Consider the following 22133-nt stretch of genomic DNA (forward strand, 5'->3'; position numbering starts at 1 on the left):
TTCCATTTTACACCTAATTGTTCAATCTCCACAACAGAACACGATTCTCCAACTTCACTTGCAGGTCATAATTTCTTCTTTAAACTTGATGTAATAATTTTCCACTATTCTAAAAAACAGAGAGAATACTGATGCTGGGATGGCATCAATGCGATTGATTGAGTTGATGGGATTGAGGTTGAGACTAACGAATTTCTGTTTGAGGGACAAACGCAAACTATTGGATCTAGCAGAAAGTGTAAAGCTTGGACGGTGATTAGTCTGACAGAAGAATTGCAAGGTCAGGGTAATCGATCCAGTCATGAGGTAAATCAGTCTCACATTTTGTCCTATACCATCTACCTTCCTTTTATTTCCTATTTTCCCTCTACCACCGCTTCATAACACCGCCACTTCTCCTTCGACCCAATTCTGCCGGCCGTCGTTCTTGGGAATTTTGTGTCCATAAATAACAAAAATGGAGTCATTGAAATACCAAAGCGTCATTCAGCAACGGCTCTTGACATTAAGATAAAAGCTGGCGGGTCATTTCGTACAGGACAGGAATTTTGCACTGCATCTTCATGGAACTGCCATTGATTTGTCCTTGATAGCTCATACACCGCTATTTGTTGACACTGGTCAGACCCATCAAACCCAGACTTCAATTCGGTATTTTCGATTTCGTAGAAATAAGTCTAAATTCTCTGTGGTCCCAAATTGGGCAACTCTGGATGGTGAAATCAATTGGGTATTTTTTCTTCTGTCTATTTCAGATGCACAGAATTACAGAAATAAGAGCAATCTGGATATTTGCAATTCCTCGATACAACAATGGGAAAATTTTAAGTTCACTTGGCTTGGTTTCAAAGGTGGGCAGCAGTATAACAGTTGCAACCATTGTTTCGAAGGAGGTGAGTATGTTAGATGACTACAGTCTACATCATTAAGGGAAAGGAATTTGTTGTGGCTTACGAGAATTCTAGCATTGTTGCAGTCGTAGATGGCTATTCTCATTTAACAAGGGAAAAAGGGGAAGCTTTAAAGTCCATCTGGGTATTCACAAATACAGTTGATAAGAGTGGGTTAGAGTTTATTCAGGAGAGCAGAGCAATGAAAGCTGCATACTAGAAATTTAAGGAACCACTTCTCCCTAAGAGATTTGAGATGATGAATGAAGTTGACAGTGGTACAATAGAAATTGCAACAAACACAAATGTTGATAACACAACAGGAGTGCAAGAAATTCTTGTTTTCTGGTTCATCACATAGAAAACCAATGAAATAGTGCGCATCGAGTCTAAAGTTTCTTAAGGCATCAAATATCATAGTGATGGTGAACCTGATAGTCTAAAGCTTGAATTTTATTGTAGTCCTAAAGCTTATATTTATGGTGATGGTCCTATTTTGGAGAAAGCTATTGGGACAGCGATTAAATGTGGCCTTGGTGGAGGTTTGCAAAAGAGGGTTCTGAAGCAGAGAGCTATACTATTGAGATATTACATCAGTTTTCATGTTTTGACTTTTACTCAACACGGTTTCAATATTTGGTGTCGATTGGATGGTTACAGTCTTGAGGACAAGTCTGTTCTGAAAGGGTGGGTATGATAGAGAATATGCTGATAGGCATAAGGGTGATATGGGAATTGAGGGACACGTGGTTTAGGGTCTGATTAGTGAAGAGAGAGAGTGGTTGTTAGTATACAGACACACACACACACATATATATATAATATATATATATATCAGTAGGGAGAGAAGGAAAGGGTATGCAAAATCATGTTGTTTGGCTCATTTGAGTTAGGCTCCGCTCTTTGAGTAGGGAGGGAAGAATATCTTCCTGTGGGGGTTGAGTTTAGGCTCAATTCATTATTCTATCTTTGTCTTTCATTTCATAGCAGTGTAATAGTTCTTTGAGTTCTTCAATCTAATAGACTACTATTTGGTAGTTTCAATCTTCTTCTCTGTGTTTGTATCACTTCTCAATTCGTGATTTCATGTTCTCATAGATCTTTATGATTGGATGATCAAAAATCAGAATGTGAAAGAAGTTGTTTTCCAAACCTGAGGTATTGCTTGTAAGATTTAGACCCAGGACTTTCCAGTACATAAAGAAAAGGCCCAACTAAGCAAAGGTATTGACGCTGCCACACAGCTTCTCTATTTGCCATGCCCTATCAAATAATAAAAAAAGATAACTCCATTGTTAAAATGCTAACCCTCCTCTTGAAATCAAACCACATGAGAAAGAGAGAGAGGGAGAACCCTTCGAATAAGAAGGTGCAGCCACCCCTCAAAATCTGCTTGAAACCAAGGCCGGATCAGATTTGAATTCTCAATATCCTCCTCCTGGAAAACCTTTGCTACTTGCATCAATCGATGATACCTTGCAGGAGAAAAGTGAAACCCTAACGATGGCAACTGCACAGATATTCTTGTTGAAGGAAAGGATGGATTCTGTAATCGAATCTGAATACGATACAACACGATATTAGCTTCCATTACATAAAATCTGATAAGACATCACAAAATCCACGTGTATGCTTACCACATGCATATTATTTACTACATGCATATTATACAACATGAACCACATGCATGTGTGATGTGTACATATGCAGACACTAAAACTACCAAAATTTAGAGTGAGAATATGAATATTTTTACCTGTTGAAGCCTTAAGATTACCCCACACCTGTCAATAACAGGCAAGAAGCTAATACCACTTGATTGACCAGAGTTTGCAGACTGGTGCATTGAGGTTTGATTCCACTTGTAGTCACCATCAACCAAAATAGCAGAGACATCACTTAAAGCCAAATCGAATTGCAAATACAAATTAAGGTCCTCAGATGATTTCTTGTCATAGTCATCCTGCAAGCACTTGACGAATCAAATATTAAGTTCACCGGCTTTAAATACTTAACATGTTAAAACCTATATAAGTATATAACTGTTTGAGATAGTTTGCAGCTTGAAGACTGATAGCTAATAACAGTTAAATAATTAAATGACTGATAGAAGTAGTTTTTCATGTGTTAGTGACCAACAAAGGTATGCATAGGTTTTAATCATATATTTTACTCCCTCCATTCCATTATATAAGTCATTCTTGGGGTAAATTACACCAATAGTACCTGAACTTTACCTATTTTACACTTTGGTACCTAGATTATATTTTGTTCCAAAAAAATACCCGAAGTAACGATGACCGGACAATTTAGTAAATTTTACCGGTAAATGACCGGTCAATGCAAGTTTGTCCGAGTAAATTACATCAATAGTACCTGAACTTTTCCTAATTCACACTTTGGTACCTAGATTTTTTTGTCCTAAAAATATAACTCAAGTGAAGGTGACCGGATAATTTAGTACATCTGATCGGTTAGTGACCAATCAACGAGAGTTTGACCATTTTGAATTAAAAATTATGACCTACAATACACTCAATTAACATAAAATTATAATACTACCCTTTAATATATATGTAGAGCTAAAGGGTAGTATTGCATATGTTAATTGAGTGTATGATGGGTCTAAATTTCTAATTTAAAATGGAACTCACGTTGACTGGTCAAATATACTAAATTATCGATTCATCTTTACTTGAAGTGTATTTTTTGGACAAAATGAAATTTAGGTACCAGAGTGTGAATTATGGTAAAGTTTAGGTACCATTAGTGTAATTTACTCATCAAACCTACTAAATTGTCCGGTCATCGTTAGTTTAGGTATATTTTCGGGACAAAATGTAATCTAGGTACCAAAGTGTGAATTAGGGTAAAGTTCAGGTACTATTGGTGTAATTTACTCGTCATTCTTGGGTATTTCACACAAATTAAAAAATATATTGGTTAACTAAAAAAAATTCTCTCTCATGTCACTATTGGAGAATAAGCATTGGAATATTAAAAAACACATGTACAACAACAACAACAAAGCCTTAGTCCCGAAATGATTCGGGGTCGGCTAACATGAACCATCATATAAAACCGTGAAATCAAGTCGTGTCAGCGACACAAATTCTCTCTCTCCACTCTGTCCTATCCACTACCATATTTTCCTCAATCCCCAATAAACTCATATCACTCTCGATCACCCTCCTCCAAGTTTGCTTAGGTCTTCCCCTACCCCTCACCACTACATCCCTTTGCCACTCTTCAGTCCTCCTAACCGGCGCATCAGGCGCTCTTCGTCTTACATGGCCAAACCACCTTAGTCGGTTTTCCCTCATTTTATTCTCAATAGATGTAACCCTACTTTTGTCCTAATTATTTCATTACTCATCCGATCCTTTCTCGTATGACCACACATCCATCTCAACATACGCATCTCCGCCACCGACATCTTATGAATGTGACAGTGTTTCACTGCCCAACACTCCGTATCATATAACAATGTTGGTCTGATTGCCGTGCGGTACAATTTTCCCTTCAATCTATTAGGCATGCCAGGGTCACAAAGGAGCACTCTTCCACTTCGCCCACCCAGATTTAATCCTATGAGCAACATCTCCCTGAACAACTCTCCCATCTATGATGATTCTCTCTGCCTCCCTACTCCTATCGCCGCTAAACTTACACTCCAAATATTCCGTCTTACTTCGGCTCAACTTAAAGCCTCTAGATTCTAAAGTTTGTCTCCATAGAATGACTTATATTTAGGGAAAAAACTAATTTGGACCAATATAAAAAAAATTAATATTTGGACCAAAAAACTAAACTAAAAGTTTTTGGAATCCTATAATGACTAATATTTAGGGAAAAAACTAATTTGCTAGAATGACCTATATAATGGAATGGAGGGAGTATATGTTATGCTATGAAATATGAAAAAAATAGAACTTCTAAATATTTTAAAGAAGTCAGTCATGGTTATCTTTTCTTTATTTATATATATTGTTATTCAAATAAGCATTATCTAACCACCTTCCACATATTTAGATTTTTGTTATGATTATAAATAATTTGATGATGTAACAAAATTAATTTTGAGAAAAATAATTCGCAATTACTAAGGTCAGTAAGGATAACACCAATTATATAAATTTAAAAAGCCCAGCTAATTTGAAAAAAAATCAAAATGGAGATATTCATATTAGCACAGCTATTAGTTCAAAAGTTATGGGTACCCTGACAGCTATGAACTACTATTTTTAAAATTCTAAACAAGTTCAAAAGTTATTAACTCAAATAGTTAATCTAAATATCCGTTGAAATCAAATTCGTGAATTGACCTGCGAGCGAATCACCAAATTTCCCAAGTCTAGCAAAAGTTTTGTGGAATGGATGTTATCAGGACGAAAATCAGTAGGAATTGTGATCTTTGGAGCTGCAATATCCAAGTCCAACAGAAACCTATCACCGTGTAAACAGTAAATGTCAGTTTCCTCATTTAGGTAAAAGCAATATAATATTAGTCTAGGCAAATCCGCATATGCATCTCAAATCACATTCCTAGGACATCGGCAATCATCAAAATTGGAATGTTGTAATTCTGTAGAACACGTCTAAAACTCTACAAATTTGCAATCAGCTTTTCAAAAGCACAAAAGCGAACATAAACAAGCGAGCAGTAAAATAACAGCATCCAATATTGTCAAAGACAAGCTGAAGACACTCTTCTAAAAACGAGACAAATCAAATGCACATGAAGAATCCAAAAAAGACTAAAAGCTACATCTAATGCTTGCACAAGAATCAACTGAAATCACTTCAACTCTTTCTAAACAACAAACAATATCAGCGAGCATAAAACCTTGATTCATCCTTCAATGCTCTGTTCACTTGTTGCTGAGCAGTGCGCTTAACTCCATCAATTGTCATCTGCTTATCAAACAATGGAAAAACAATCAGTAGACCTCCACAGAAAGATCAAGCCCTGAAAACTTAATTTCAAAATACAAGAATTTGACACTATCTAGCACCACAACTTCTATCACAGATCATATCTGCTTAAACTTGAAATTAACTATTACGAATGCCTATCCTACATAGACACTTTAGTCAGCATAAAATTTCATAATTCATGTGTCCAATTATTATAAGCATGCTTGTCTAGATTGTATCATGAATTCTACAAAAAACAAAAAAAAATTCCCCAACTTATTGCTAGAACCTTGTGCACCACCAACAACAAATTATTTCTTGGGTCCAGAAATAGAAGTATTAAATTGTAGCACATGCTCGCCATGCACTTTAAAAAGCTAATAATTTTTTTATAATCCAGATAACATGCATAAGCAGGTATTCTTTCCTAGCACTTTTAGAAGCTAACAATTTTTCCTTCAAGAGACCTGCATAAAAAGAAGAAGAATACCTGCACAGCAGCTGCTGTTTCCAGTGCAATAGTATGACTAACAGCATCATTGCTTTCAAAAAATTTGATAATTTCATCAACAGAATCCTTCAGATACTGACCCATAACATTAATCAGTAAATAAGCATAAGTTTATCATCTTAGAGATTTAGAGGGTAGCAGCATACAGTCATGTAACACGGAGAAGCTTTGACAACCATGCTCCAATCCACCTTAGCATCAAAAGGCTTATAGCAAAAGACACCAACCAGAGAATCCAAAGCATCTGCACTCTGCAAGGTCAAGAATCAAAAAATATATGCTCACATACTAATTATGGATTGCTAGAAAATATTTCAATGACGAATGGAATCTAACCTCGGCAAGGAGACCACTTGGTGATGATAACCGATATGATCCCAATTTGAAGTCAAAAACCTTTGTTTCTGGATAAAGCTTAATACAGCAACTGAGATCGTCACAGGACAATTCAGCAAGACACTCATGGACCCCATCAACAAGCCTTGAAGCATTATGTTGCATGTGAACCTCCAAGAAAGTATGAAGAACATCCACCTTCTCATTACTTATCACCGACTCCTCACTATCACCTTCCTTATAACCTATTAGTTTGTTTAGTTGTTCCCAGTCCTCTTCAGTGAAATGAATTTGTTCACCTCCATCTTTAAGAGATTGGTTCCCCCTGAAAAATACATACAGCAAACAGTTATCTCAAAAAACTTTTGGCATTACTTGTTAACCATGTAAAATAGATTAGAACATGCATAAACAGGTTCACTCTCGAGAAAAAATAAATATATATATTACCATCCAAATGACCACCACGATTTCTTAGCTCTCTCTTTCCTCGAGTAAAGTTCTGATTCAACTGACTGCTCCACAAACTTGTGAGCCAGCATTCTGCATAAAATCAGTATGTGGTGATGTAGGTAAATACTAAAGTGAAAAAATAAATAAGTGATCAGACACAGGAAGACATATTTTAACCTCGAGACTACCAATATAATTGTATATAAGAACATACTATTGCAAGTATGAAAACAAGCACATGCTTAGCAATTCATGGGTGAGGGAGGCCCTAGGAAGCACCGACACAGGTACTCGTACCGTGTGGGTGCGGCAAACGGCATTTTTAAAAAATGTGAGAGACGGCTACGGAAGGGACACGCCAGATATATATATAAGTTGGAACTATGGAGACAAATTGTAGAATCTAGAGACTTTAAGTTGAGCTTAAGTAAGACAGAATATTTGGAGTATAAGTTTAGCGACGATAGAAGTAGGGAGGCAGGGACAATCACCCTAGATGGGAGAGTTGTTCAGGCCTCGGATTGCTTCCCGTATTTAGGATCTATTATCCAAACGGATGGAGAAGTAGATGGAGATGTTGCTCATAGGATTAAATCTGGTTGGGCGAAGTGGAAGAGTGCTATGGGTTTCCTTTGTGACCCCGGCATGCCTAATAGATTGAAGGGAAAATTCTACCGCACGGCAATCAGACCAGCATTGAGTGTTGGGCAGTGAAACACTGTCACATTCATAAGACGTCGGTGGTGGAGATGAGTATGTTGAGGTGGATGTGTGGTCATACGAGAAACGATCGGGTGAGTATTGAAATAATTAGGACAAAAGTAGGGGTTACACCTATTGAGAATAAAATGAGGGAAAACCGACTAAAGTGGTTTGGCCATGTAAGACGAAGAGCGCCTGATGCGCCGGTTAGGAGGACTGAAGAGTGGCAAAGGGATGTAGTGGTGAGGGGTAGGGGAAGACCTCAGCAAACTTGGAGGAGGGTGATCGAGAGTGATATGAGTTTATTAGGGATTGAGGAGAATATGGTAGTGGATACGACGGAGGGAGAGAATTTCTGTCGCTGACACGACTTGATTGCACGGTTTTATATGATGGTTCATGTTAGCCGACCCCGAATCATTTCGGGACTAAGGCTTTGTTGTTGTTGTGTGTATATATATATATATATATATATGATGGTTCATGTTAGCCGACCCCGAATCATTTCAGGACTAAGGCTTTGTTGTTGTTGTTGTTGTGTGTGTGTATATATATATATATATATATTGTAACTAACATTCATAAGTCATTAATTCATCAAAAATAAACATTCAATATTTCAAACTATTTAAACTACCAAAAAAGGGCTGTTGCTATATTCTTTTCTTTAGATTTTGATTTTTTAAGGGTTTTATTTTAGGGTTAATTTCAAATTAAACCATGTGGATTCACGTTTTTATTGTTGAAAATTTTCATTTTGAGGTCGTTATCGGCCAAATTTGGCAAAGTCAACACAAAATGAAAATTTTGCAAACCACAAGGTTCGGTTTGTAATAAAAAAAAAAACCGCAGTTAACGATTTGCAAAAACATGTAACCACAAGGTTTAATTTGAAATTAACCCTTTATTTTATTTTCTTATATATAACCCCTCTTTTTAGTAAAATCATTAAAAAAACCTATATTCTAATTAAACAAAGAAGTTGTGTCCCCGAAGTGTCCCCGTATTGCCTGATTGTCCTCGAAGTGTCCGAAACTCTTACATTAACCTCCAAGAAGTGTCAGGGCTTCCTAGGTGAGGCCTGAAGAAAGAAAATACATCCTGAAGCAGATGCATGTATAAGTTTCATCTTCCTTCATGGATTTAAATAAAGGCCATCACACCACATAAAGACCGTTACATCAAGGATTTTTGTATACTGTTACGTAAAAGTTACCTGACTTTTTGTTTAATCTTTGACATGCAGATTTTGGAGCATCTGCTCCTCAATAAACCACATGAAGGTAACAGTTTCAAAAATGCCAATAAAAATGACAATCTAACAAAACAACAGCATATTTAAGCTCCCAAACAATTAGAAGCTGAACTGAAAAACATCTCAAATCACATGCATGGCGGTAAATAACACCACTGCACTCTACTTTTGAACCAAATATCTAAAAATATAAATAATTTAAAGGTCAATCGGGACTGCCTCAAGTGAAACTAGCATTGTAAGTGCTTATTCATGTGTTTGTGAGGGAAAAGAGATGAGCAAAAGAGCAAAATTATAGTGTCCCTCTTTGAACCACTCTTATTTTAACTTATTTTTTTTAATAATCATTGCCAGACCACATAAAAGCAGGTTTGGCATGTTGGTCTCGATGAACAATTTTTGTTTTCATCTCACAATGCCAATGTCCAATGCTGAAACTGAAAGCAACTATTTCTCGATCAAGGTTAATCAAGAATCAATACACAAGACAAGTTAATACGCATAAAATTGTAGATACCTCCACTGGATTATGAGTTCAATATCAAGTTGACGATCCAGCTCCTCAACTTCTTTGTTGTCATCAATTATCAGCCGGTTTGGGTCAGACTTCAGCAGAGAAGCATATAGAGAGATATATCTCTTGCGTAAACTTGCATACCTAAGGACCTGATCCCAAGATAATTTCCCACTGCCACAACGGTCATTCTGTTAGCGATCATAGAACCATGAAATATAATATGCATAAGACGACAAAAGAACTTCATTCCCCCAAAACCATCTTCTACAAACACCCAGCCTAAAAATAATAAACAGTTGATGACACTATGAAGCACAATGTTGATAGAAATAGCTGCCTTAGCATCCATATTGTTCAAGGGATAATATTAATTTGATGTGGGCAACAATCAGATGAATGCACTTCATTTTTTATATAAGAAGCAAGACTTTAAATACAAGAATGCTGTTTTATAGTTCACAAATCTGATTTTACTCATTTTTTCCATGAGTTTACCTGTATAAAATGAATTTTCCATGGTATAAAATAAATAATATATATATATATATATATATTAAACAGAGAATTCAAAACCCACAGCAAAGCAAGCTTAGAGGAGTAAGAAATACAAGCGCAAATTGATGCATCAATAAATAACAACAAGTAAAACAATGAGATAATTCCCCAAACAAATAAGAGGTGATTAAAGCATTGCTCGACCTTACTTTAAGAAACAAGATTAACAGCTTTTTAAAATGGCAAGTCCCACATGCTTAAGAGTAACCAAAACCCACCATGCTGTTGTCATATAACTATTTTCTCCAAAAGATTGCTTTTGACACATGTACTAGAAATATACAACTGTAAGGAATCAATAGTTTAGCAGATTGAAATGACATGAACATAACATTAAAATATCCTGACTTGATGCCATGTGAACAACCATCTGCTTCAAAAGTGTAATGTGCTACAATTGTGGGCCGACATTAAATATGACATTCTAAAATAAGGATGTGCATACATTGGAATCTTCCACTTTCTTTGATCAAAAAGAAAAATACTCGATGGGACCTTATTGCATAACAACTCAAGTACCATGAAAATTCTAGCAAAGTATTTTGAATTAAACACATCTCCTGCTCCTAAACAAGCAGGCAGAAGAAGCGTTCCATTATTTTATCTGACATCACCTGCAGGCACCTTGGTGTTTATCCTGTGTCAGTCGAATTTGTGGCATACATACCAGTATATATCTAATTTATAACTTTCAAAGTTTCAATAAATAAACATCAACATCATTAGGCAAAGACAACTAACTAGTGAATACCTTGCCGCCTTCATCTGGTCAGAAACAGCTCTATAGGCATACCTCCACCAAGATCGTGAATTAGATTTTACTGACACAAGCGGGCGATAATGAGCATATTTTAGGCGTTGGTTAAAGGCAGCAAAATTATCAGCTAATTTTAAAACATCCCTGTATCCATTCTGTAAACACAAAAAGGCAACCAGTGAACATGTGCCTAGTACTCTCAGAATCAAAAGATAAATGAACCTGAAAGACTAGTGAACCTTTGATAAACAGAGTGTCACATCATCCAAGTTAACTGTTGCTTTCTGCAGAGGTTGACCACCATTAGTTGATTTATTTGGCGACAATTTTGAGTACTTTGCATTCCCACTCACTGGTTGCAGAACATATGAATGTTTTTTCATTATACGATCTGCCGGTTTACCATTGTTTGTACCAAATGTAAAAACCTGATTGAAAAATATCAATTTTGTCACCAAGATAACCATTTCGAAAGATGTTGTTAAAACTAGCATACACAACTCAGACAACAAACCTGAACCCATTCTGAAGGAAGCAAGTCCCCCCATGGTTTGTCAACATACCATGGTGATATATCAGAATCAAGATAGAGAGCAAGTTGATCAAGTTCCACAGACTAAAGAAAACAAAAACATAAACCTTAGTTAGCCACAATATAGTAACAACAAAATCACTCACTGAAACACTGTCAAAACAAAAGGCCGGATGGGGAGAAAAACAAAAAAGCTTTAGTTCCGTTATTCATTAAATCATCTGTCCGAGTACTATTCTACAATTTCCATCCATCTCACAAGCAATCAGATGAATAAGCCTCTAAAGTATAAGGAACTAATTAAGAGCATAGTATTTCACACAAGTATCCAGCATATATTTCTATAACATTTAGCAAAAATATAACTCAAAGTAGTACTCTACTAGTCCAAATAAACTGATTATTTCAATCTGCACCAGAAGAAAATTAGATAAACAATCAGATCTTCCGTATAAATGGCTGTTTATATGTAGAATGGAAATATGAACCTTCTGAATACGGTCAAGTGTTCCCCCAGTTACAAAAGTTTCCATGCCATATTCATCAATTGTCACAGCTGAGAGTTTCCCCAAAGTAACACCAGCTGCAAATGGATGGCCAGGATTGCTACAACACAGAAAATTTTAAAATCAAGTTATATACACACAAGGAGCAATCCTTCGGACAAACAAAAAGGGCATTGTTTATAAAATTATTAACAATATGTAGCCTTGTAAAGATTTTAATATCTTCATATAATTAGTATTTATAACTCAAATAATGAAAAAAAAAAAAAAATTAAAGGAAAAGCCTAACTATCTAGACCCTTTAAGCCTAAACACATCAATGCACTTTCTATTGATAAAATTTTATTACAAATATGCATCTCAAATAACAAACATAAAATAAGCTAACTGTGAATGATTCAACAACACTCACAGTGAAGACTTGCAATATATGATAAAATTTAATCATAGATCCTCTATTTTGGTCATTAAAAAAATCAACTTTTAGACAATAACGTTGTATGAACTCTATATAATAAATCTACCATGAATATTAAGGATAATAAATAATCCTAATTCTGATGATTCTTATAGTAATCTTAATCCTAGATTTATAAGATGATTATAGTTCAACTAGTTCTAATAAATAAAACACAAACAAAATTACCATACAAATTGAAGAAAGGAAGTGGTGTATTAGTATTTGATCCAATGGTCCAACCTATTTAAATATTTTTATTTATCTTATTTTGGAACAGAGGGCGAGCCTTGGCGCAACGGTAAACGTTGTTGTCGTGTGACCAAAAGGTCACGGGTTCGAGTCTTAGGAGCGGCCTCTTGCCAAATAAATTGGCAGGGGAAGGCTTGCCCCCCGTACACCCTTGTGGTGGGACCCCTCCCCGGACCCTCGCTCAGCGGGGACGCGTAGTGCGACCGGGCCGCCCTTTTTTTTTTTATCTTATTTTGGAACAAGAGATCATTGATATTTTAAATACACATTGACATACCAATTTATCATATGACAATTGACAATATATATTCACAACTTGACAACATCATCACGCATCAAAAATAGCTAGAAATGAAAAGCCATTGACATCCAAAAGATGAAGGATACCTCTCATGATCTTCATATCTGATATGGATATTTGAAATTGAAAGCTTCAAGTTCCCAATTATGGTGTTGATGAGGGATCCCAACCACGATGAGTTCTTCAAAAGTCACACATGCAATATGCATTGCAACAGATTCAGGAGATAGAATTTGAGAAATGGAAAGACCAAAACGGTCAAAAGACTATAAGTCAAGTCGAAAGGCAAGAATTTCACAGTTTTATTGTCCACCATTTCTTGGAAATATACTACTATACAGTAACTGGCAATACAGTAGTAAAAATATAAAGCCAGCTGCAAAAAGGAGTGTGGCAGGAATGAAGATCGGTTCAACTGTAATAATGACAAAATTTATCGGGGATCCTTTTTCTTTAATTTATTTGGGAAAGATGACATTTGCTATAATAGTGTATGCATATTGAAGAGATAACGACTCAAAATATGCTATGCAAAGAAGACAACCTCCAAGGGATCTTGGCACTGGTGTTCCCAATAGTTTTCTTTCTCTTTCTTAAGTTCTAATACATTTAAGATCTGAATAAAAGCAGAAAATTGGTAAGATATCGGAATAAGATAAAACTGGCCCATGAAAGATTTGTGGGGATCCTATTCCAACTAAATACTCTATAATAGCAAAAACTCAAAATTCAAATGGATTTTGGCCCAGAAAAAGTCTCCAACATGGACACTATTGATTTTCCTCAAATTTCCAAACGGACATCCAAATAGCCGACCCCATGATGTTGAAACAAGTAAAAATGCAATTCACTACATTAGGAGCACATAACATGCCAATTGAACAAAGATTATGTTTTGTCCTAGGGTTTATGTAATTGCGAATGTCAAGTACTCAAGGAACTCAATAAAACAAAGAATCTTTAATTGGCACAAGCAAAACATAACACCATACCACTTCTGACTTTAATCGCTGTGCTCTTTCCAACAGCTTCATTTCCGTTTCCTATGCCCAAAAGAATAAGAAAAGTAAATTCAACATTAATATACTGCCCCATGCAGGAACTGTATCTACTTGCTCATGGATCACCATGTCCTACCCGTATGTGACTTTTCTTTGCTTCTTGGACTGCATCCTCACTCTGTCCCTCAACTTCAGTTGCAGGTTCAGCTAATAAAAAAATTTTATCCAGATAAACTAAAACAGGATCTTGGCCAAGCCTGCTCCATGGAACCTGAAATTGAAGTAGGTTTCTTGAATACGCAAAGATCTAATTATTCATACATAATATACAATCATTGCATGTACTGCATAAGAAAAGGAACGCAGCCGAGACAAGATATAGCATTAGAATTGAACATATCTATTACTCCATACAAGTTTTGTAAGTGCTGGTCAATAAGTACAAAACCCAGAATACTCTAATCATGCCATCCAGCACAATTAGAAAAAGACTTAGCTTTGACTACAAGAAGATGAAAAATACTGTAAGCTGTAAGTAGGTGTAACCATGCATGAAGATAAAATAACAATAATTAGATATGGAAGGTTTCAATGCATGCAATGTCTAGGCACAAAACGCCACTAAAATTTCAATCTGCAACCTGTAAAGATTCCTGCTAACTAATGAATAATCGCGAGTATACAGGCCTGCTTATCAGACAATGGTCCTTTGTCAACCCAGATCTCCTGTACTGCGTACTAGGGCTGAGATGGTCCTTTCTTTGCACATTTACAAGCCGTACATAGGGCTGAACCAAAATAGCAGTTCAGATTTATGTTTTCAAATTTTCATCTCCAGTTTCGGTAAACTAGCCATATTAATTATCAATTTCAGTTTTCGTTGCCCAACTGGGTTAAGCTATTGTGCACATCCATGTTTTCTGGTTTTGGTTAACAGAAAAAATTAGCTATGATGCATGTGTGCCTATGTAGAGCATCATGTCGTTTCAGTTTCCAACTGAATTAGCAATCTTTCTGTGCGTGTTTTATGCAGAATTCAAGTTGTGTGTTGTGCAAATAGAGTAAGGAGGAAAAAACAACTATGAACTACAACTTCTAACAGTTAAAAACCAGAAAACTGGTCAAGCAAAACGCTAGATTGTTCTGCATTTGAGTATGCAATCTAGTACTGAGACCTTATACCCTTTAACTATCATCCTGAACAGTTAGGAACTCAACAGTCAACAGTCTCTTGAAAATAGAAGCTTTAGGGAATTGCTTGCTTCATTTCACTATAGATTCTCCTTTTATAAAGGAGCAATACAAACTTAACACATAAATGATGCAACTAATAAAATAAATGTAATCAAACGAAAACTATTCTAGAAGTCTATTTGATCTAATCTAGTGAGACCAATTTTTATCCTAATCATTTCCTATTTTTAGGATGATAAGGTCTACCACAGAACCATTTTATCTGTTAGCACTTAATCATGATAGTTAAATTCTGATCTGAAGATTTATTGAACCAAGGTTGGCAGTTTGGATAAAAAAAAAATGGAATAAAGCCATAAGCCCCTTCCATAGACTGCTAAATTTATAAAGCAATTAAGTTCTCCCAGTACAAGATACCTCAAATGAAAGAAGAGTGGAACAACATGTGTTGTCACCAACCATTCAAATGACACTTATTTTGAATGATGAAAACAAAAAAAAAAAAGTTAAGAGTATGTACGCCAATGCCTAAAGCAGTGCAAACCAAGGATGTGGAAGTCTATAAGCAATTATGAAGACCTACATTAGCATCCCCTCTCAAAATCAGATTGCTCATTTACAAATATATTGTACAATTATATTATATAGAATGGTCCGGCTTCCCTGACATCACCTCATGTCTTCTCCAAGCTGGCCAACATATTTTTTTCATAAGGAAATAGATGAACATGAATACCTAAATACTAGAGCAGATAAAAAATCTCATTCTTTCTCACGTCTCAAAAGACACAACCACGCTATGTACCTATTGTGGATAATATGAGCAAGGCACTGATTCATGACAAATTCTCTAACAGATGAGCAAGTAAATTATAGACCCATTTCATACCTCTATCCGTTCAGTAACATCCAAAAGAAGGTGTACCTAATGTCGGATCATCAAATGCACTAACAGAATTTGTGAAGAAGAAAAAAAGACACAAGCTAGTGAAGGACCTCAAGAAAACTTTATTATTTCTAACACAGCCCTGGATGTTGTTAGGCTATGCTTACCAAGCCAATTAGTTCAGATTTGCTTTATGATAGAGAAGGGGTCCACAAAGCCAGTTTGTAAGTTAATCTCACCATTACTACCATGTTAAATTTTAACCCTTGAATGCTATGCAAAATGGAAGGCAGTTTCAAAATTCAATCCCTTCTTATAATGTAATCCCACAGCATAAATATCAACTTCTAATAGCCGTATTTTCCTGCCACACTCATCAAAAAACAACCAATATACAGTCTAGAACAATACTGTTGAATTCCCTTATACCAAAACCTTCAAAAAATGTGAAAACAAATATAGTAAGAATTTATCAACCTCCTCCCAAGAAAGTATTTCTATGATGCTTTAGTCCAACATTTAGCTAATAATTAATATAAAGTGACACTTATATCCTCCAAAGCAATAATAATGACATTGCACAAGAAAGATCGAGGCTATGGTTGGTAGAGGAAGAGTTTGACATAGAATTAATCATCCCCAAGAAACAAGTTGGCTAGATGAGAATGATTGACTAGACCCATGCTGTCCAAGCCTTACAGCATCAAGAACCTATAAAAGCTCAATTGAAAATTTTGGAACCACAAACTTGAAATTCAAGAAGATCTCAGGGCGGAAGAAGAAGTCTTGAATTTGACCTCTTTTCATGAAGCTGGCCCCAAAAATCAAATGGCACAAGGTGGCGTAGAAAGAGCAATTATAACATGCTCCGGAATTGAATAATGGAGGGAATAATTATAAAGTCCAATTTTTCACTTGTGCAGGAAAGGAAAAACTTCACTAGTTTGTTCCCAAAAGAAAGGCAAAATAAGCTAAACTAAAGAGATAATTAAATCATTTTTTATGGAGAACTAGTACTGATTTTCAATAATATGATTAGGAAATAGAGGAGTTAGATATGCATCTAACTCAAGGTTAATCTTTCGGGGTAGGAATTATGATGACAATGATGATTAAAGAAGAAGAAGGTTCGAGATGTCTAACAAACGTTAGTGAAGGTAAGGTTTGGTGACTAAGGAGGCTATGAACAAACTGAAGCGGCCATAAAATATTTTCATTTGCACAAAATGGACGGTTACAAAAGAATTTTCATGAGGTTGATTATGGGTTGAAACTTCAATGCTTATTGCATTAGGAAGATCTATCAAGGCAAAGCAACAGTGCCTAAGAGTTCTAAAATCAACAAAATCATGGGTATTTCAACATGCAAAAGATTGCAACTGAAAATACTGATACAAGGAGTATGTCAATGCTCCCTAATTGAAGCCAAGTTGTCCTTGATTTGAGCAAAATAGAAATGACATAGGAATAGATACAAGATCATATCCAAATTAAATAAGGGGTCCATTTCTCTACAAAAGCAAACCACATAATCCAAGTTTCCCAAAAACATCAAAGTGCTCCAAAGTAAACTTAGCTGGAAATATAAATTTGCATGCTTCAAATTATTCAAATCCAAATACACACATAGGCATAAAGAGGATTGACCCATTTCACAAACAAAGAGGAACAATTATTACAGACCATGATAGATAATTAGTTTGATGGAAAAGCTAAAACCACAAACCTTAAGCTTAACTGATCCAAGAAATCCTGCTTTCACCTTCACAGGCAATTGTAGTGCATTAAGCGCCTCTGGCTTCAATTGCATATTTGTTAGCTCTACATCACCTTCAAAACAAGAATGCACAAGTACATATAAAACAAAACTTACTTTTAAATTCAGAACGTTATTTGTTTGATGACAATCCAATTAATTGCAAAGAATAAAATAAACATGCTACAGTAGATCAAGATAGTTTCAAACAATGCACACTTATTTCTACTTTAGACAGAAGTTACTAATGGTTAATAATTCAATCTATAATCTAAGAATTTAATACACCACAAGATTATGAGCCAAAATGCGTGAAAAAAATCACATATAACTTGACGAATGATCGAAAGTATAACATATGACATCAAGTAAGAAATTCAATGACTAGAAATATGGTTTTTAACATATATTTGTTATCAAAGCTATTGTCAAAGCACAAACATGGAAACTTATTCATAACATTAATGAGTCAATACTTTCCCAAGGTTCAGATGATACATTGCAAAGTCCACGAAAAAGAAAATTCTCATAAATAGGTATATCTACCAACAAGGACAAACTTACATCCGATAAATGAATTCTCTAGAAAAGCGATGCAAACAAAACAGTCTAATGGTATATTAGGTCCAAATTTTAGGACAAGAAAATATAAAGGCCAAAACTATATTAAATAACTATTAAAAGAAAGGGGGTGAGGAATTTGGTTCTCCAATCATGTTGCATACATAGAGAAAAACATTTTTGCCCACCCATTTTTTTCATTTGGACCTCATCTAAGTTCAATCATTCCATTGAACAGATTCAAACATTCCCAAGCATAACCCTTTAGCAACTAAAATCAAATTTGTAATTATTGATAATGTAATGAAATTACCAGCATAGTTGGTTTCCCCTATAATTGTAATGGGTAAAACATGTAAGATATACTAGTCAATATCCATATAAGCTAATCGTCAGATAAATGTGAGTTCAACAGGTCATAGACAGGTCTATTTGGTAAGAAATGGTGTCCGTGGACCCTACTTGTTTCCAAAAATCAGCATTATGTATACACAAATAAGAGGTGAAGTGAAATCACTCTATTTATCTAGTGGCCCCATAAAAAATTAAATAGAAATAATAAGGGCCTAAGTCTTGTATTTCAGCCTCACAGACTCTGTAAAGTACTAATACTGAGCCCAAAAAAAAAAGGAAATTAGATTGTGTTTTTTCTTAAAACGATTTGCAAAATACTTAGAATATGCCCCAAAAAAAAATACAATCTACACGTGTATGTATATATATATATACATATATATATATATGGACCCTACTGCGCAAAGGTGTATATTTTCAAGAGATGTCATTACAAAAGATAATCAATTCACAAAATAGTTATTCTGCTTGACCAGTAAGACTTGTGAACAAGTTCAAGCAAGACTAAATTCATTACATCATTCCTTCGAATTTTAAGGAAAAACAACAAAGGTTCAACTACAAAAGTGGAAATCGGGCCTTAATAATCCTAGTTGGGTTCCTCCGACGCTGTCTCTTTTAAAATTTAATATAGATGTTGTTGTGTTTGCGGATAACCTTTTCAGTTCTCTTGGCTGTGTTTTGAGAAATCATTTGGGAAAAACTATAGTTGAGCCGAGCATTCGGGAATAATTGAAGGAATTACAGATTCACTATTTGCTGAAACTTTTAGTCTAAGGGCAGGGCTTCTTTGGATTTGGGAGGGTCGTGTTATGCTGGAAATAGACAGTCAAGTTTTTGCTTTGCGGTTCAGGATCACTGTTCCAGATTTTCGCCTTTTATGTTACTATTTGATGATTGTAAAAAATTATTGTCACAGCTTCCGGAAGTTTCTGTCGTCTTTGCTAGAAGAACAGCTAGTGAGATTGCCCATTTCCTTGCTAGGCAAGTAAGCTCTCTGGCTATGGTGGGAGAGCGGTTTCTATAGTATCCCCACCTTCCTAGTGTATGTCGTTGATTTGTTTGCTTATAAAGTTTGTTTCAAACAGAGAGAGAGTATATCTCTACTTTGCATTTTTCAACATGACAAAAGTTATTCGCTCACCAAAGATGAGTGCAAAATAATTCACCAGAAATGCCACATCAGGAAAAAAAAAATTGAAAAGCATCAGAAAATTATTTGATTTGACATGTCAACATCAAAATAATGAAGATCATTACATTATATGAATAGTTTCTTATTTATTCGTTCTCAGGTCTCAGCACCAAAAGACTTGTTCAATTTAGAAGGTATAGAACTAGACACTGAAGAGAAGAAACAAATTGCTAATACAATAATAGGAAAAGAAAAAACAAAGGAAATTCAATAAATAAGAAACTATTCATATAATGTAAAACTTTTTCCAATAAAGTGGAACTCTACCTCATTGTTCATTATTGAATTAGAAAATTGGTTCAGGTCAATTTACCAACTTGAGCTTGAAAACGAAGTCTGATTTAACTCAAGTTAACTTTATGAACTAATTAACTGCTAGCTTGAATTTATGTCAAACTTACCCCAATTTCTGGCAGTAGAGCTACTTTTGGCTAATTAACCTGATATTTTAAATTTATATTTAAATCAAAATAATACCAATATACTTCACATGAGTTCCTTTTGGACAAAATTAATTTGTCATTTATAATGAGGTAAGCTTATTTTATTTGTTAGAAATTAGAGTAAATTGATCATGCCTATAAAACAGCAAGCCAATCAGACCATAAATTTATCTTGGAAAGACAGCACTTGCTGGTGAGTATAACGGCAAAATTGGCCTTTTATCCATCAGGAATTCAAATTATAACATATTTTTGCTCAAACCACATAATTGCAGTGCAGCACAAGCAGAATACCATTTATTTCCTTGCTCATTCTAAAACACCCTTCAAGTTAAGACGAATTAGATTTTCGTGCATTTCAACATCATCTTAGTGCTGTGAGTTACGGAATCCTCAAATCCCTAGTGCGGTAAAATGATAACAAAAATTATGCCAGTTTGATCATTGAAATCTAAAACCAACTATTCTTCTCTACCTTTAGTTTAATTGTCAATAATAAAACGAAGCCAACTGGCAATGCATGAAAATACGGCATTTCTTGAAATTCAAGCTCGTTATACTCCTAGAAGACCAAGGACTAAACTGTCACTAGACATAGCAATTACTTCCTTACTAATACATCAAGCCACAGCAAATTCAAGTTCAATCGCACAACTCGAAACCTACTTGAAGCCCCAAAACTCGAATGCATATCAAATTTCCAAGAAGTAACGACATACTTGACCAATGAGTAGCAATCAATTAACAAGCTACACAAATAACTAGAAGAAGATGATGATGATGGCACAAACCTCGCCAGACACTAATTTTTAGAGCTTCTTTACTGAGGCCTTTGACATAATTTCCGAGGTACCTCTGCAACAGATATGCGACCTGATCCTCCAACATCGTGCCGACGATATATTTTGGAAATGGATTATCGGATCAAGAAACAATTAGCAGTAGCATCACTCGCCGAAGTGAAACATAAGAATAGTACAAGCAGCACATGAACGAAATTCAAGCAAATGGAATGTAAAAGTTGATACTAAGCAAAAGAATTTTTTAATTGGAATAGAGATTCGGTATTTAGATGTGTTTGCTTTCACCGTTTTTTCTTTTCATTTTCTGCTACCAGAACATTGTAGGACTTGGAAGGTGCAAAAGCGGGCAGTCATCAGGTGCATACACTCTACGCTGAACTCGCCCTCGATACAGATTTTTTTATTTTTTATTTTTTTATGAGTAAAAGCCCCTCGATACAGATATTTTAAGCAAAAGAAATGGTAACTTTTTTTCCTTTTTCGGGAGAACATGTTAGCAATTTTTTTTAGAAATATAAAATTAAGTGATAAAATAATAAGTATTTATTTTTTTATAAAATTAAAAATGTATTGAAATAATACTATTTTTTTATTTCAAAATAATGGCTATATTTGAACAAATTGTATATATTATAAAAATAATTAATTTATCCCTTGTAGCGTTGGTTTCCCCTCGTCCTGATATGGTAAAGGAACTAATTGATGCAGATACTGGTGAATGGCAGGGTGATCGAATACGAGAGGTTTTTGTGGAAGATGATGTGAGAGCAATCTTGCAATTAAAGCTCAGCATGCAAAGACCCCCTGATGAAGTGTATTGGGAATGTACAAAATCAGGTATTTTTTCAGTAAAATCCTGTTATTATCTGGCTGAAGGGATTAGAATGAAGTTGCAGGATAGGGCTTCATCGTCGAATCCAATTGTGGTTAACTGGGCATCGTTGTGGAATCTTGATGTCCCAGCTAAAATCCATCATTTTCTATAGAAACTTTTGAAAA

At 35.2% G+C, this 22133-nt stretch overlaps 1 protein-coding gene across 1 annotated transcript in view; it reads right to left on the reverse strand.

The window, feature by feature from the left end:
* LOC136233426 (uncharacterized) overlaps positions 1–21432 on the reverse strand; it is a 62845-nt gene extending 41413 nt beyond the window's left edge. Inside the window, exons 1-19 of the mRNA XM_066023081.1 lie at positions 21123–21432; positions 17749–17852; positions 14079–14213; positions 13934–13984; positions 13028–13122; positions 11914–12031; positions 11408–11509; positions 11133–11321; positions 10888–11048; positions 9582–9752; positions 7105–7197; positions 6655–6979; positions 6465–6569; positions 6298–6393; positions 5737–5804; positions 5216–5336; positions 2647–2853; positions 2245–2448; positions 2044–2153 (exon numbers count right to left, since the gene is read on the reverse strand). Of these exons, the coding sequence (XP_065879153.1) occupies positions 2044–2153; positions 2245–2448; positions 2647–2853; positions 5216–5336; positions 5737–5804; positions 6298–6393; positions 6465–6569; positions 6655–6979; positions 7105–7197; positions 9582–9752; positions 10888–11048; positions 11133–11321; positions 11408–11509; positions 11914–12031; positions 13028–13122; positions 13934–13984; positions 14079–14213; positions 17749–17852; positions 21123–21219 (2552 nt within the window). The 5' untranslated portion in view covers positions 21220–21432. The remainder of the gene's footprint in view (positions 1–2043; positions 2154–2244; positions 2449–2646; positions 2854–5215; positions 5337–5736; positions 5805–6297; positions 6394–6464; positions 6570–6654; positions 6980–7104; positions 7198–9581; positions 9753–10887; positions 11049–11132; positions 11322–11407; positions 11510–11913; positions 12032–13027; positions 13123–13933; positions 13985–14078; positions 14214–17748; positions 17853–21122) is intronic.
* Positions 21433–22133: the final 701 nt, after the last annotated feature.

This window comes from Euphorbia lathyris, chromosome 6 (assembly GCF_963576675.1).
Source record: "Euphorbia lathyris chromosome 6, ddEupLath1.1, whole genome shotgun sequence".
NCBI classification, from domain to species: domain Eukaryota; kingdom Viridiplantae; phylum Streptophyta; class Magnoliopsida; order Malpighiales; family Euphorbiaceae; genus Euphorbia; species Euphorbia lathyris.